General features: G+C 42.6%; 1 protein-coding gene across 1 annotated transcript in view; it reads right to left on the reverse strand.

Moving 5' to 3' along the window:
* The window catches only part of RNGTT (RNA guanylyltransferase and 5'-phosphatase), a gene marked incomplete at its 3' end in the record, with an annotated part of 34,240 nt that extends 25,872 nt beyond the window's left edge, over positions 1 to 8,368 (reverse strand). The window contains exon 1 of the mRNA XM_007466263.1: positions 8,124 to 8,368. Within this exon, the coding sequence (XP_007466325.1) occupies positions 8,124 to 8,187 (64 nt within the window). The remainder of the gene's footprint in view (positions 1 to 8,123) is intronic.
* Positions 8,369 to 13,675: the final 5,307 nt, after the last annotated feature.

A 13,675-nucleotide genomic window follows, 5' to 3' on the forward strand; every position in this document is an offset into this window, starting at 1 on the left:
AAAAAAAAAAAAAAAAGCCATAGGTGTGCTAATGACGGACAAAGTGTATCTCCAGGCCAAACCTCTCCCTTAACTCTAGAATCAAATATCAAACTGCCTACCTGACTTAGTCTCTACTTGATGTCTAAAAGACATCTGAGACTTGATATCCAAATCTGAACTGTCCATCTTCAAACTCCTCTCATGGTCTTCCCCATCTCAGCAAATGGTGACACCAATTTTTTAGTAGCTCAGGCCAAAACCTTTGGCGCTATCCTTGACCCCTCTCTTTCTTACACACCCCACACCCAATCCATCAGCAAATCCTATCAGATCTCTCTTCAGAATATATCCAGGATCTGACCACTTCTCACCACTTCTACCATCATCTCACCTAGATTATTATGCTTCATTTAGTTTATTTAACAGATATTTAATGAGTGCCTATTATGTACCAGGCATTATTCTAGGTGCAGACTATATAAGTGAAAAGAAAAAACAAACATAAAAATCCCTGCCCTCATGAAGCCTATATTCTATTAGGTAAAGATAAACCACAAACAATGAACATAATAAATAATAATATGGTACATTAGAAGTTTCATCCCACTAGACCTCTCTCCTTCTCACTGTCGTCTCAGAGGTCTGATCCTCTTTCCTCTACATACCCTTAACCTCTGTGCTCCTCCCCAGCTGCTCAGTCACACTCTCCTGAGAAAAAGCCAGACCTCGATAAACCCAACCACCTGATTTCTTTGGGCCTCCACCTACACAGCTCAAGGCTCCTGGAGAAAATCTCAGAGCACAGCAGAAGGGTGACAATATAAATCATAATCATCAATCTCAAAGGCAATCCTATGTTTCACATCTTTTCCTCATTCATAAAATATACCAAGCTCCCCCACCCACTTCTCAACTGATGGCTTTGTATTATAGCGTACTGAAAAGAAAAAGTAGAAAGAAGCAACTTTATATGTTTAACACATACCAAACAATGTTTAAAACATTTTACATAGATTTATTCATTTACTCCTAACATAAACATATGTAATGTTATTATCCCCATTTTACAGATGAGGAAACCAAGGCAAGAGAGATTAAGTAACTTGCCCATTGTCACACTTCTAGTAAATGAGAGAAGTGATCCAAACCCAGGTTATCTGGACGTAGGGTCCATGGAAATAATTGTTATTCAACAATGCCTCTCCACCACCAGGTAGAAACTTGCCTCACCTTTGCAGTTATAAACCTTTCTGTATCTGAGTCCATTTTCTCTTTCATCCCCTGCCCTTACTCCCATTAAAGGCAAATCCCCTCCCTTCTGCTCTGGATTCTTTCCATTTTGCACTCACAAGGACCATCAATCAACTCTTCCTCCCTTCCATGTTGCTACCAACTTTTCTAGTATCTTAACATCTCAGCAGCATCTCATACATCTGGCAACTCCTTCCTTCTTGAAAAATCCTCTTGGCTTCCATATCACCATACTCCTTTAGTTTCTACCACCCACCTATCACCACCCCCAATTTCTAGCCATTCTTTCTCAACTCCTTTGTTCCCTCTACCCAATTTCTTTTGTTTTCTTTTTCTTTTTTTTTTTTTTTCAGTTGCAGCACACGGGATCTTTGTTGTGGCACACAGGATCTTTGTTGCGGCACGCAGGATCTTTAGCTGTGGCATGCGAACTCTTAGTTGCGGCATGTGGGATCTAGTTCCCTGACCAGGGATCAAACACGGGGCCCCTGCACTGGGAGCATGGAGTCTTAGCCACTGGACCACCGGGGAAGTCCCTACCCAACTTCTAAAGGGCAGGTTTTGGTAAGGGGGGGTTCCATCCTGGGCCTTGTCTTCTACTCTTTCTACATTCTCTGCCTGAAAGGTCTTTTCCACTGCCATTGCAGAAACAATGCTATCTGTTCATCAAACTCCATTTATTTTCCTCTTTCGAGGCATGCAGGAAGACTACATTTCTCAGCTTCTCTTGTAATTTGGTGAGGGCCATATGACTGGACTCTGACCAATGGGATATGGGCAGGAGTGAGATATAACACCACCCCAAGAGCACCCACTCCTGCTCTTCCCCTTCCATGGCAACCCTGCAGGTCATATGTTTAAGAGGACCGCATCACAAGATGGGAAGAGCCCAGAGAGTCACCACTTGGAGAAGAGTTGCCCAGGAAAGCTGCCTGAAACACAATGCATTGTGATATGAGCAAGAAATAAACACAGTATGTTGACTGGAACCCTTGAGTTTGGGGAGTTGTTTGTCAGAGAAACTAGCATTACTTACCCTGACTAATCAAATACCATGTCTTTAAATATTGTCTTTATGCCAATGATCCTTAAATGTACATCTCCATCTCAAACTTGTTTGAATTCCAAACCATATATCCAACTGTGTACTCAACATCTCTACCTGAGCAATCAGGATGTTTTTTTTTTTAACATCTTTATTGGAGTATAACTGCTTTACAATGGTGTGTTAGTTTCTGCTGTATAACAAAGTGATTCAGCTAGTATACCTATATCCCCATATCCCCTCCCTCTTGTGGCTCCCTCCCACGCTCCCGATCCCCCGGGTCTAGGTGGTCACGAAGCACTGAGCTGATCTCCCTGTGCTATGCAGCTGCTTCCTACTAGCTATCTATTTTACATTTAGTAGTGTATATATGTCAATGCTGCTCTGTCACTTCGTCCCAGCTTGCCCTTCCCCCTCCCCGTGTCCTCAAGTCCATTCTCTACAACTGCGCCTTTATTCCTGTCCTGCCCCTAAGTTCATCAGAACCATTTTTTTTTTAGATTCCATATATATGTGTTAGCATATGGTATTTGCTTTTCTCTTTCTGACTTACTTCCCTCTGTATGACAGACTCTAGGTCCATCCACCTCACTACAAATAACTCAATTTCGTTTCTTTTTATGGCTGAGTAATATTCCATTGTATATATGTGCCACATCTTCTTTATCCATTCATCTGTTGATGGACACATAACTTGCTTCCGTGTCCTGGCTATTGTAAAGAGTGCTGCAATGAACATTGTGGAACATGTCTCTTTCTGAATTACGGTTTTGTCAGGGTATATGCCCAATAGTGGGATTGCTGGGTCATATGGTAGTTCTATTTTTAGTTTTTTAAGGAACCTCCATACTGTTCTCCATAGTGGCTGTATCAATTGACATTCCCACCAACAGTGCAAGAGGGTTCCCTTTTCTCCACACCCTCTCCAGCATTTAAGCAATCAGGATTTCAATACTTCTTCCAACCTGCTTTCCCCATCAATAAGCCCTAATGGTACCAAACATCCCACTGCATAAGCAGAAACTTGGGACTAAGTTTTGACTCTCTTTATCTCATTTTAAATCCAGCACCAAGTCCCGTCTATTTTCCCTCTTTAGTATCTCTCAAATCAGCCTACTACTCTTCGACTCTACTTCTAAACCGTCACCATTATCTTTCACTTGAACTACCATGACAAGTTCCTAACTAACCTCCCCACTTCCACCCCTGTCTCTTTCATTAAACACAGAGCAATCAAAGTAAGCTTCTTTAAAATGAAGTCAAATCATCTGACCCCAATGCTTAAGAAATGGCAATGGTTTGCCAGTGCACTGTGAAAGTATATAAATATTAAAACCCCTTATCACACCGTAAGCTTATACGATCTGGCTCATACTCTCCACCCTCACATCCATATCCTCACTTTCAGTCTGCAATCTCTCCACCATCATCCTATCCCAACAGAAGAACTTCAAAAAAACAAAAAAACAGGGCTTCCCTGGCGGTGCAGTGGTTGAGAGTCCGCCTGCCCATGCAGGGGACACGGGTTCGTGCCCTGGTCCGGGAAGATCCCACATGCCGCGGAGCGGCTGGGCCCGTGAGCCATGGCCGCTGAGCCTGCGCGTCCGGAGCCTGTGCTCCACAATGGGAGAGGCCCCAACGGTGAGAGGCCCGTGTACCGCAAAAAAAAAACAAAACAAAACAAAAAAGCAACACTCACACTCTATCTAGCAAACTTCTATTTATTCATGTTAATTCATATATACCTCCCTCTGGGAAGCCTTGCCTGATCCCCTTCTTCTTCCCTAACATCAAGGTTTATTATCTCTCCGAAAAAAAACAAAAAAATAATAATAATAAAAAGAAAAGAAAAAAAAGGTTTATTATCTCTAGTATCCCATAATATTCTATAATAGAGTCATTATTGACCTTGTTAAAACAGAACTGTGTTTAAAAATGATGGTTTGCTACTCACAGAATTGTGTGCTCTTTAAGGTGGGGGACTATATCTTCATCATCTCCCAAGTCCCAAAAAACCAGCACAAAGTATATACAAATATTTGCTAAGTAAAATGTCTTCAAAGTCATCACTATTATCATAAGACTGAATCATATTTATAGTCCCCCAGTTAGTTCCCAGGAGGTTCTTTATACATAGTACATAGAAAATAATTTTATGTTGAATAATCAGAAGTTTGTTTTCTTCAAAGTGTTCACCTGAAATCTATCACTCAGAAGTAGGAAAAAAGAATTCTTCAGAAATAAAGCTTGGCCCTATCTCCAGGTACTCACTCTCTCACTAGAAGTCTGGTTTAATTAGAGAAGGTGACTTCAGAGTGGGACAAATTACTATTTATAATTAGCACCATCTTCTTTCTGATTCAGAAAAATTATGAACTTCTAGTACTAATAAGATTCATCCTAATGTTTACAATGAGAAAATTTAAGCAGTCATAACACATTTTCCTAAATATGCAAAATATCAAAGAAATTATTCAATAAGCATAAATTACTTTTCTAATCAGAACAAAAAAGAGGAAGAAAATAGGAGGTAGAAACTGGGAATGTGAATGATTCCTTATTTTTCTCTAACGCTTGCAAGAATATAGCTAGCATTTCTTATTCTACCACTATAAAACACTGCCAACCCTACATTATCTAAAATACACAATGTGTCATGAACACTTCTAGGACAGAAATGTTAGAGAGATCAAATTTTAAGGGAAATTCAGAAAGACTTATCAAGAATTTTATGTTGTATTCACCTTACTTTCTAGTAAGGATCACAAAGCCAAGCCAAAGAACTGATTACCAGTAAAGATTCAGTTTGGTTGTCAGGAGGCCTGGGGTTCTGTTCAGGGCCCCCAACTGTTCAGATTAGGTGAGCTTAGTGACTCACTGATCACAGTAATTAAGAGTCTATGTTTTGGGGGTCAAAATACCGTAATACAATAAAAAAAGAAAAACTTTTTATTCCTGACCCTTCATCTCCAGGAGAGAGAGAAAAAAAAAAGCACACAACTCTATTTCTTACAGAAGTATTAAGCTGCCTGGGGCTTAGCACCTTATCTGCTGCTGTCCGCCCCCAGTCAGTACCACATTTGCCCCAATCATCTAGGAAAAAGTCAGTATTCTGATATTTGTCATTGCCATCTGCAGAATATATTAAAATTCTGATTTTAAAACTGTTTTTCTAATTCCAAATAAAAAATATTCACTGGGACAAGACCTTCTTTATGATTTTGTTTTTCTCACAAATCAGGGCAGCAGGTAACTCTAATGAAAGGATCCAGGAAACATGCTCCAGGTTAAAAAAGAAGCTAGACATCTAAGTTTAGAGGTTTCTTCATAACTCCATAGAGAAAGCCACATGTAAAAAGAAAGGATTCAACAGTAAGTTAGAGATGCGAAAGGAAAAAAAGTCAAAATGTCTGAAGAGTGAGATGAATTGTAATCAATTCATCTGAAGAGAGTACAATGACTATCAAGCACAAGTGAAAATCCTATAAAAATGATTAGAACGTAAAAAAAATTATTCATTTTTGTTAAGGAAACCCATTTCCTCACCCCAAGGCTTGCTTAGATTATCTTTTATCCATCATTTATATGGCTTTATTAACTGAGAATTTTATATAAAATGTGAAGAAAAGCTGACAAACTAGAAGAACCAGAAAACCTGAATTAAAAAATGACTAGAGAATCTTCTCTTCCAACAACTTAAAATAACTAGGCTGGGACTTCCTTTGTGGCGCAGTAGTTAAGAATTCGCCTGCCAATGCAGGGGACACCGGTTCGAGCCCTGGTCCGGGAGGATCCCACATGCCGCAGAGCAACTAGGCCCGTTCACCACAACTACTGAGCCTGTGCTCTGGAGTCCTGGAGCTGCAACTGCTGGGCCCGTGTGCCACAACTACTGAAGCCCGCACACCTGGAGCCTGTGCTGTGCCACAGGAGAGGCCACCACAATGAGAAGCCCGCATACTGCAAGAAGAGTAATCCCCACTAGCCACAACAAGAGAAAGCCCACGCGCAGCAACGAAGACCCAACGCAGCCATAAATAAATAAATAAATAAATTTTAAAATAATTAATTAATTAAATAACTAGGCAGACATACTATAGTTGTGTACATAATTAGTAAGTATGCATAGCTCACTACAAAATCCTTTAATTTTGTTTCAAAACACCTTCTAGAAAAAGCATTAAGTTGGAGTTAGTTAAAATTTAAAACTTTAACTCTTCAAAAGAAACTTTTAAGAGAATGAAAAGGCAAGCCACAGACGGGAGAAAAGACTTTTTTTTTTTTTTTTTTTTGCTGTACGCGGGCCTCCCACTGCTGTGGCCTCTCCCGTTGTGGAGCACAGGCTCCGGACGCACAGGCTCAGCAGCCATGGCTCACGGGCCCAGCCACTCGGCAGCATGTGGGATCTTCCTGGACTGGGGCATGAACCCATGTCCCCTGCATGGGCAGGCGGGCTCTCAACCACTGCGCCACCAGGGAAGCCCAGAAAAGACTTTTAAAAGCATATATTCAACAAAGGATTTGTATTTACAATACATAAAGAACACTAACAACTCAAAAATAAAATAAACAACCAAATTTTAAAAATCTGCAAAAGATTTGGACACTTTGCAAAAGAAGATATGTGAACTGCCAGGAAGCACATGAAAAGATGCTCAACATCAAACCACAGTAAGATAGTACTAAGCACCTATTAGAATGGGTAAAATTAAAAAGACTGATCAAATCAAGTGTTAGAGAAGATGTGGAGCAAACAGAATTCTCATATATTGATGGCGGGAATGCAAAATGTTATAACTTGGAAAAGAGTCTGGCAGTTTTTTAAAAGGTTAAACTTACACCTATCATGCGATGCATTCCTCTCCTAGAGATTTACACAGGGGAAATGAAAGCATATGTCCATACAAAGAACTGCACATGAATATTCATAGCAAGTTAGTATGCAACAGCCAAAAACTGGAAACAACCCAAAGGACCATCAACAAGTGAATGGACAAACCAATTTAAACTGGTGTATCCATAACAGTGGAATACTACTCGGCAGTAAACAGGGATGGGCTATTGATACGTACAAGCACAGCATGAAAATCTCAAAATAATAATGCTGAGTTAAAGAAGCCAGAGACCTCCCCCCCAAAAAAGAGTATGCTTCCATTTATTTTAAAAATTAAACAAAATGCAAACTAAATCTGTAGTGACAGAAAGCAAATCACTGGTTGCCTCAGGGAGGGAGGGATTACAAAGGGCAGGAGGAAACATGGAGTGGTGATGATTGTGTTTACTATCTTGATTGTGCTTCACAGGGTGTGTGTGTGCGCCTGTGGTCCAAATTTATCAAACTGTACACTTTCAAACTGTACACCTTAAAGTCTGTCGTGTCAAACTCAAAGATGAAAAAGTCCTCAATTAAGAATCATTTAAAAAACAAAACAAAAACCTCCAGTCTCGGTGTGGATGAATTTCACCGCCGGGAACTGCCCCTCCCTTTAGCCTTCCTCTCAAAACCGACACTTGTCCCTTCCCCTTCCGAGAACCCTCAAAGGTTTACAAACTCCTGACTAAGCTTCAAAGTATTATTACCCACTGGGTTCTTGGGTTCTCGGCTCCTGCCACACAAAGCTCCTATCTACCTTCCCGTTCGCAATACTTAGCCTTACTGAAGAGTGACAAGTGCCCCCACTCCCTCCAGTCCAGGTTCCCAAACACTCATCCACTCATCCACGAAGCTTCATCGGACCGAGTACGTCTCGGTCCTGAAACATCACTACCGAAAAGCTGCGCCCCACTCAGCCCACCCCCGGACCCGCCGGTGCGCGGGGACTCGAACACCTCCCGTCCCGGTTACCTGCCACCGGCTGGCCGCGCCGCGGACAGTTTAGCCACCGCGGGGGAATCTTGTTGTGAGCCATGTCTTGGGGCCGTGCACAGCCGCCCCCTCCACCAACTCGCCGCGCCGCCACCGCCGCCGCCTCCTCGCGCTCCGGTCTGCTCCCGAGGTCGAGGTACCCGAACCCCGGCCGGCGTCCGAACCCCAACCGCCCGGACGTGATAATGTCAGCAGCGGCGCGCCACTTCCATTCAGGCTCAACTCTAAGCGAGCCCACAATGCACTGCTACTTCCGCCCCAAAAGCCCCACCCCCTTCTTTCCGAGGTCAGAGGTGAAGAAAGAGACGCTGGCGGACGGATGGGAAGGAGTTAAGGCCGAGGCGAATGGGAGGGGGCGGGTCTTCCCTCGCCCCGCCCCGCCCTGCCCAGACCCAAAGCGCTCTCAGGGCGGCTTTGCACATGCGCAGCTGCCGTAGTATTGGGAACCAGAAGTGGCACTTATATTCATTTCCCATAGACTGCCGATGGAAACCCCAGAGGCTGAAAGGAAACAAATCCTCTTTCCACACGTAGACTGGTCCGCAGATTCCATAAAGGCATCTGTTTTACTGACGAAGGGGGCCATCCCACCGCCGTCGTAGCTCAAGAACCTGATAGCCCTTTTTCGGCCAAATTTGATGTCCCGGCAGGATCTGCGTTTAATTGGGAATTTGGAAAGTTCTTCCTGACGTGGATTAGGGGAACAAGCTTTAGAGAAATTCTAAGAGCGAGAGATTGGAGCACCAGGAATGAGGAATTTCTCTTTGTGGGAGTACTTCTGGGGATCCATGAAACATCTGAAATTAATCTCAAAACATTTTTTATGAGTTTTGTTTGTACACTTCTGGAGCAAAGTTTTATAGCGTATTTGGGAGTCTCAAAATTACCAACTAAAGTGTGTAATTGGCAAAGGCAGGAATTGCCCAGTGGAATACCACTACCTGACGGTGTTATTTGCCTTACCAAACAAACGGTCTTTCCCTTCCAGTTGAGCAGGGGCGATTGGGAGTGTTTAGATTCTAAACTATGTACTGTAGTAAGACTTTCTGTAGTTAGCACACTAATTTAGTTAAAGTATTCAATATAAAGCTGGGTGCTGGCAAATTAGTTATAATGTAGCAGTTCGGCTTTAACTACCAGTGATGTGTTTGAACTGCAAGAGTGTGAGGTTTGGGAGAATGCATTTTAAACTTACGGGACAGCTCAGCCCCTGAATGCCTGGACCCTCTCGGTAAGATCAAAATTCTCCGTTGAAACAGAGAGGGCCCAATGGCTCTCTCTCTGAGACAGCCTGAGTTAGGTCACACTCCTGGTCTGTCCTGCCATTACATCTGCTGAGACCTTTTAGTGAAAGTATCACTCCTCTGCTGACAAGACTGTTGCCTTACAAATCAGCAATCTGACCAAATGATGCTCAATTCTCTTCTCTGCTGGCAGGGGGAAGTTGGTACCAGACCCAGCGTGGTGAAATGTTTGATCCCCCAAATCTCCAAGGATGAAAAAGGTGAGCCTGGTCCTGGGAAAGTATTTCACTTTCCCCTTCTGGGGATGACTCCCCTTGGAGACTGTCCTTCTCACACACTGTGTCCACGTAGGGAGCTCAGTACTAGGCACAGGGAATGCTTCGCAGAGGCTTCATACCACCGATGAGCAGTGGTTATTTGTTGTTAAGGCAGCAGTGTGTGCTTAATTTTTACACCACTATCCAGTTATGCCCTCTTTTTTCTTTTAAAGATTTTTTTTTTTTGATGTGGACCATTTTTAAAGTCTTTATTGAATTTGTTACAATATTGCTTCTGTTTTATGTTTTTGGTTTTCTGGCCGCAAGGCATGTGGGATCTTAGCTACCCAACCAGGGATCGAACCCACACCCCCCTACATTGGAAGATGAAGTCTTAACCACTGGACCGCCAGGGAAGTCCCCAGTTATGCCCTCTTTATGCTTAGTGCCAACAGACCCAGAGGACCCTGTGGTTCCCTTCTGCCCACAATAAAGGGCAGAGTAGGACAGTGGCATCCAAGTGAGAGGGCAATTTCTCCCATTTCTCCCTACCAGGAATCCTTCACCTGATGGGTACTTCTGCCAGTATCACTCCTACTCCCATATCGCTGCTATCCTTCAAGAAGAAAAATAGATGCCCCCAGAGGAACCAACATGTCTCCTCCCTGGCCTCCTGGAACCACCAATACATTCTCATAAATATGTCTTGGCCTCCTCTTTATTGGCTCTTCACGGGTGAATTCTTCTATAGAACGTTTATTTTGCCCATAAGGAAAGGCGTGTGTAAGGGTAAAGAAGACTGAATTTTCCCTCTTGACAAAAAGGAAAGAGACTTTCCTTTTCCCAGGGTATTTCCTTGAGAAAGCTTGTATTTGTAAATCCTTCCTCATCACCCTGATATGTATAGAAATCTTTTGAACAGCTAAACGAGCCTCTTGCCTGTTTTACAACCCAGGAACTTTTCTTAGGGCCTAGGGAGCCACCTCTTTGTAAACATGAAGGAAGATAGCGCCCCCTGTCTCCCTGTCACCATGGGAATTTAACCTAAAACACCTCGTTCCAAGCTAAAAGTCACAGAGATTGAAAAGTTTTGTTTTCCTTTCAGATAATGGCAGTTAGCTAACACAGGCAGCCTAGCCAGTTACCAAGTAAATTTAGGATGAACTATGAAAGAATGTATAATAAACAGTGCTGCCGAAGTCCTCTTACATGGGGGCTTGTTATTATTTATCTCGAGAACATGTATGGAAGGGATCATATATACTTGGCTGTTTGCAAGGGTGAGTGTTCTCACTTTGCAATCTCATTAGAGGATTGCCTGTGATTTGCATTAGAGTCTGGTTCAGTGCATATTCAATAATAAAACTGGTTTATTTCTTTGCTACATTTGTGGAGAGAACGTTCTCCTCTCTATGTGTGCCTCTGTCCAAATTTCCCCTCTTCATATGAAACCGGTCATATTGGATTAGGGCCCACCCTACTGCAGTATAAACTCATCAAGATTCCATCTGCAAGACCCTACTTCCAAATAAAGTCACAATCACAAGTACAAGGTTAGAAGTTAAACATAGCTTTTGGTGCAATTCAACCCATAACACCCACTCTTACTTTCAGAGGCACAGTCCAGGCTTGCAGACACACAAGCTGTTTTGAATCCAGGAATGTGGCTGCTCTACATCTTCCTTTTTCTGAAGGAAGTTTTTCTGGAAAGTCAGAGACTGAGATAGAGGTCTTAAAAATCACCTTCTACACCCCTCCCTTTTTTTGTATACTGCTAATGGAACAAAGCAGGACTGTATGGGGCCTTCCTTGGACAGACCCCTCCCCCCATGTCCTCTGCTGTAGCTCCTCTCTGAAGTACCTAATAACAATACCTGATGCACATTTCCTGAATTGTTTTACAGATGCTAAAACCTCACCAAAGCAACTCCCTGGCAGTCCAGTGCTTAGGGCTCTGTGCTTCTACTGCAGGGGGCATGGGTTCAATCCCTGGTCAGGGAACTAAGATCCCGCAAGCAGCATGGACAAAAAATAAAATAAAACCCCCACTAAATGAAAGAAGTTAACTGCCAGATGACCATGAGCATGTAGCCCCCCAGACCTGCTGGAGTCTGAGGACTGATAATGTTAACCCCTGTGACACCACCCTGTTACCTCACCATCAGCCATTCGGAGAATTGTGCATGCAAGCTGATCACACACCCTGCAACTCCTCTCCCTCACCTGGCCTTTAAAAGTGCCTCCTTGAAACCCATCAAGGAGTTTGGGCTTTTTTTTTAAAAGAAACAACATTTTTTTTTTTTTTTACTAATCAGCCCTTTTCTTTTTAATTTTTTAAATTAATTAATTTATTTTTTGGCTGCGTTGCACAGCATGTGGGATCTTAGTTCCCCGACCAGGGATCGAACCCGTGCACCCTGTGGTGGAAGCATAGGGTCTTAACCACTGGACCGCCAGGGAAGTCCGGAGTTTGGGCTTTTTGAGCGTTAGCTGCCCCAGACTCCTTGTGTGGTGTCTTACAATAAATGCTACACTTTCCTTCATCACAACCCAGTGTCAGTAGATTGGCTTTCCTGCACATGGGCAAACAGGACCCAATTTTGGTTCGGTAACACTAGAAGCTACAGGAAATGAGATATCTTGAGCAAACTCAAAATCACCCTCTTTTCTTCCTTTCTACCAACAATACTGATCCCACTTGAACGGTTTAAATTCTTCAGTGACACACTTTCAAACCTGCTATCCAGAGAGGCTCCAAGTATTCCCTCAGTGATCAGACTTCTAAAGACCCAAATTCACATCTGCATATTTTTAAAAGATAAACTGAGGCACATTTTTAAATGTCAAGGGTTTATTTGAGCAAAAATCAATTTCAGTTGAAATGTGCCAAACCAGAAGTGGTTAGGAGCTCCCCAGGACAGGAGCCAGAGAAAGGACTTTATTAGAGAAGGTGCAGAAGCAAAGAAAAGAAAGTGTTTGATTGGCTAGAGCTTAAAGCCTCGTTGGCTGTCTGTGATTAGTTGACCTTAGCGTTTTGGTTTCCTAATCTGGAGGCATTTACAGGGTTTGATTTTGGTTTGTCTCTGTAGGCCCCCTCGGCATGAGAGCCACATCAGCTGGATGGCCTCCTTGTTTAATTAAATTAACAACATCAATTCCCCAACAAAGTCTCAACATTAAATGACTCCAGTTCCAGGGGTGCAAATATATGCCCAACTCTGAACAGGCCACAAACCTGTGTGCAAGGATATCACATGTATTTTCTATAAATCAACTGAATCCTGATTCTGAATTCCTTCCTGCTAAATCAGTCGTTTAGAGGAGGAAAAATAATGTTCCCTCTACCCTTCTTGGCTGAGACCTCCTGTAATAAAAGACAAAGAGGAGAAAAACGAACAGAAGTTTATTAACATGTATACCTCATGTGCGGATGCGAGATACCCAGGGAAGCTGAGATGGCTAGCACCTTAAATACTAATATCTTTAGCCAAAGACAAAAGAAAGATGTTGGGGGAACAGAGAGACCAGTTATGGGAAGTTACCAGGAAAAGCACAGTAAAAGGTAAGGTTTGTTATGAAGATTTAAGTCTCTGCTTTCTTCACTGATAAGTTTCACATGATTTTAGTCATTCCTCTCTTCCTGGTACTGAGAATGAGACACCCTCACAAATGGAGATTTCCTTTATAAATATAAATTTCCCTGACAAAAGGGTAACTTCTACTCTGTTTTCAGAGCTTCTCCTGTGTCTGCCTTTTCTCAAAAAAATAATTCACTCAAAATAATCTTTATACCAAAGAGACATATTTGGGGGTAGCATACTCTGCTACCCTTTAGTGAGAAGTGCTAGCTCTGGCATTCTTGGGGCTTCCTGACCCCACTTCTGTGCCTGGAATTATATCTTGGTTTCAGGGGCTCTGACAACACATCTCCAAAAAAGAGGTGAAGGGAAAGGCTGGTCTCTTTTTTTGTTTGTTTTGTTTTTTATTTATTTATTTATGGCTGTGTTGGGTCGGGTCTTCATTGCTGTGC

The sequence above is a fragment of the Lipotes vexillifer genome, unplaced genomic scaffold (assembly GCF_000442215.2).
Source record: "Lipotes vexillifer unplaced genomic scaffold, Lipotes_vexillifer_v1.1 scaffold1242, whole genome shotgun sequence".
Taxonomy (NCBI): Eukaryota; Metazoa; Chordata; class Mammalia; order Artiodactyla; family Lipotidae; genus Lipotes; species Lipotes vexillifer.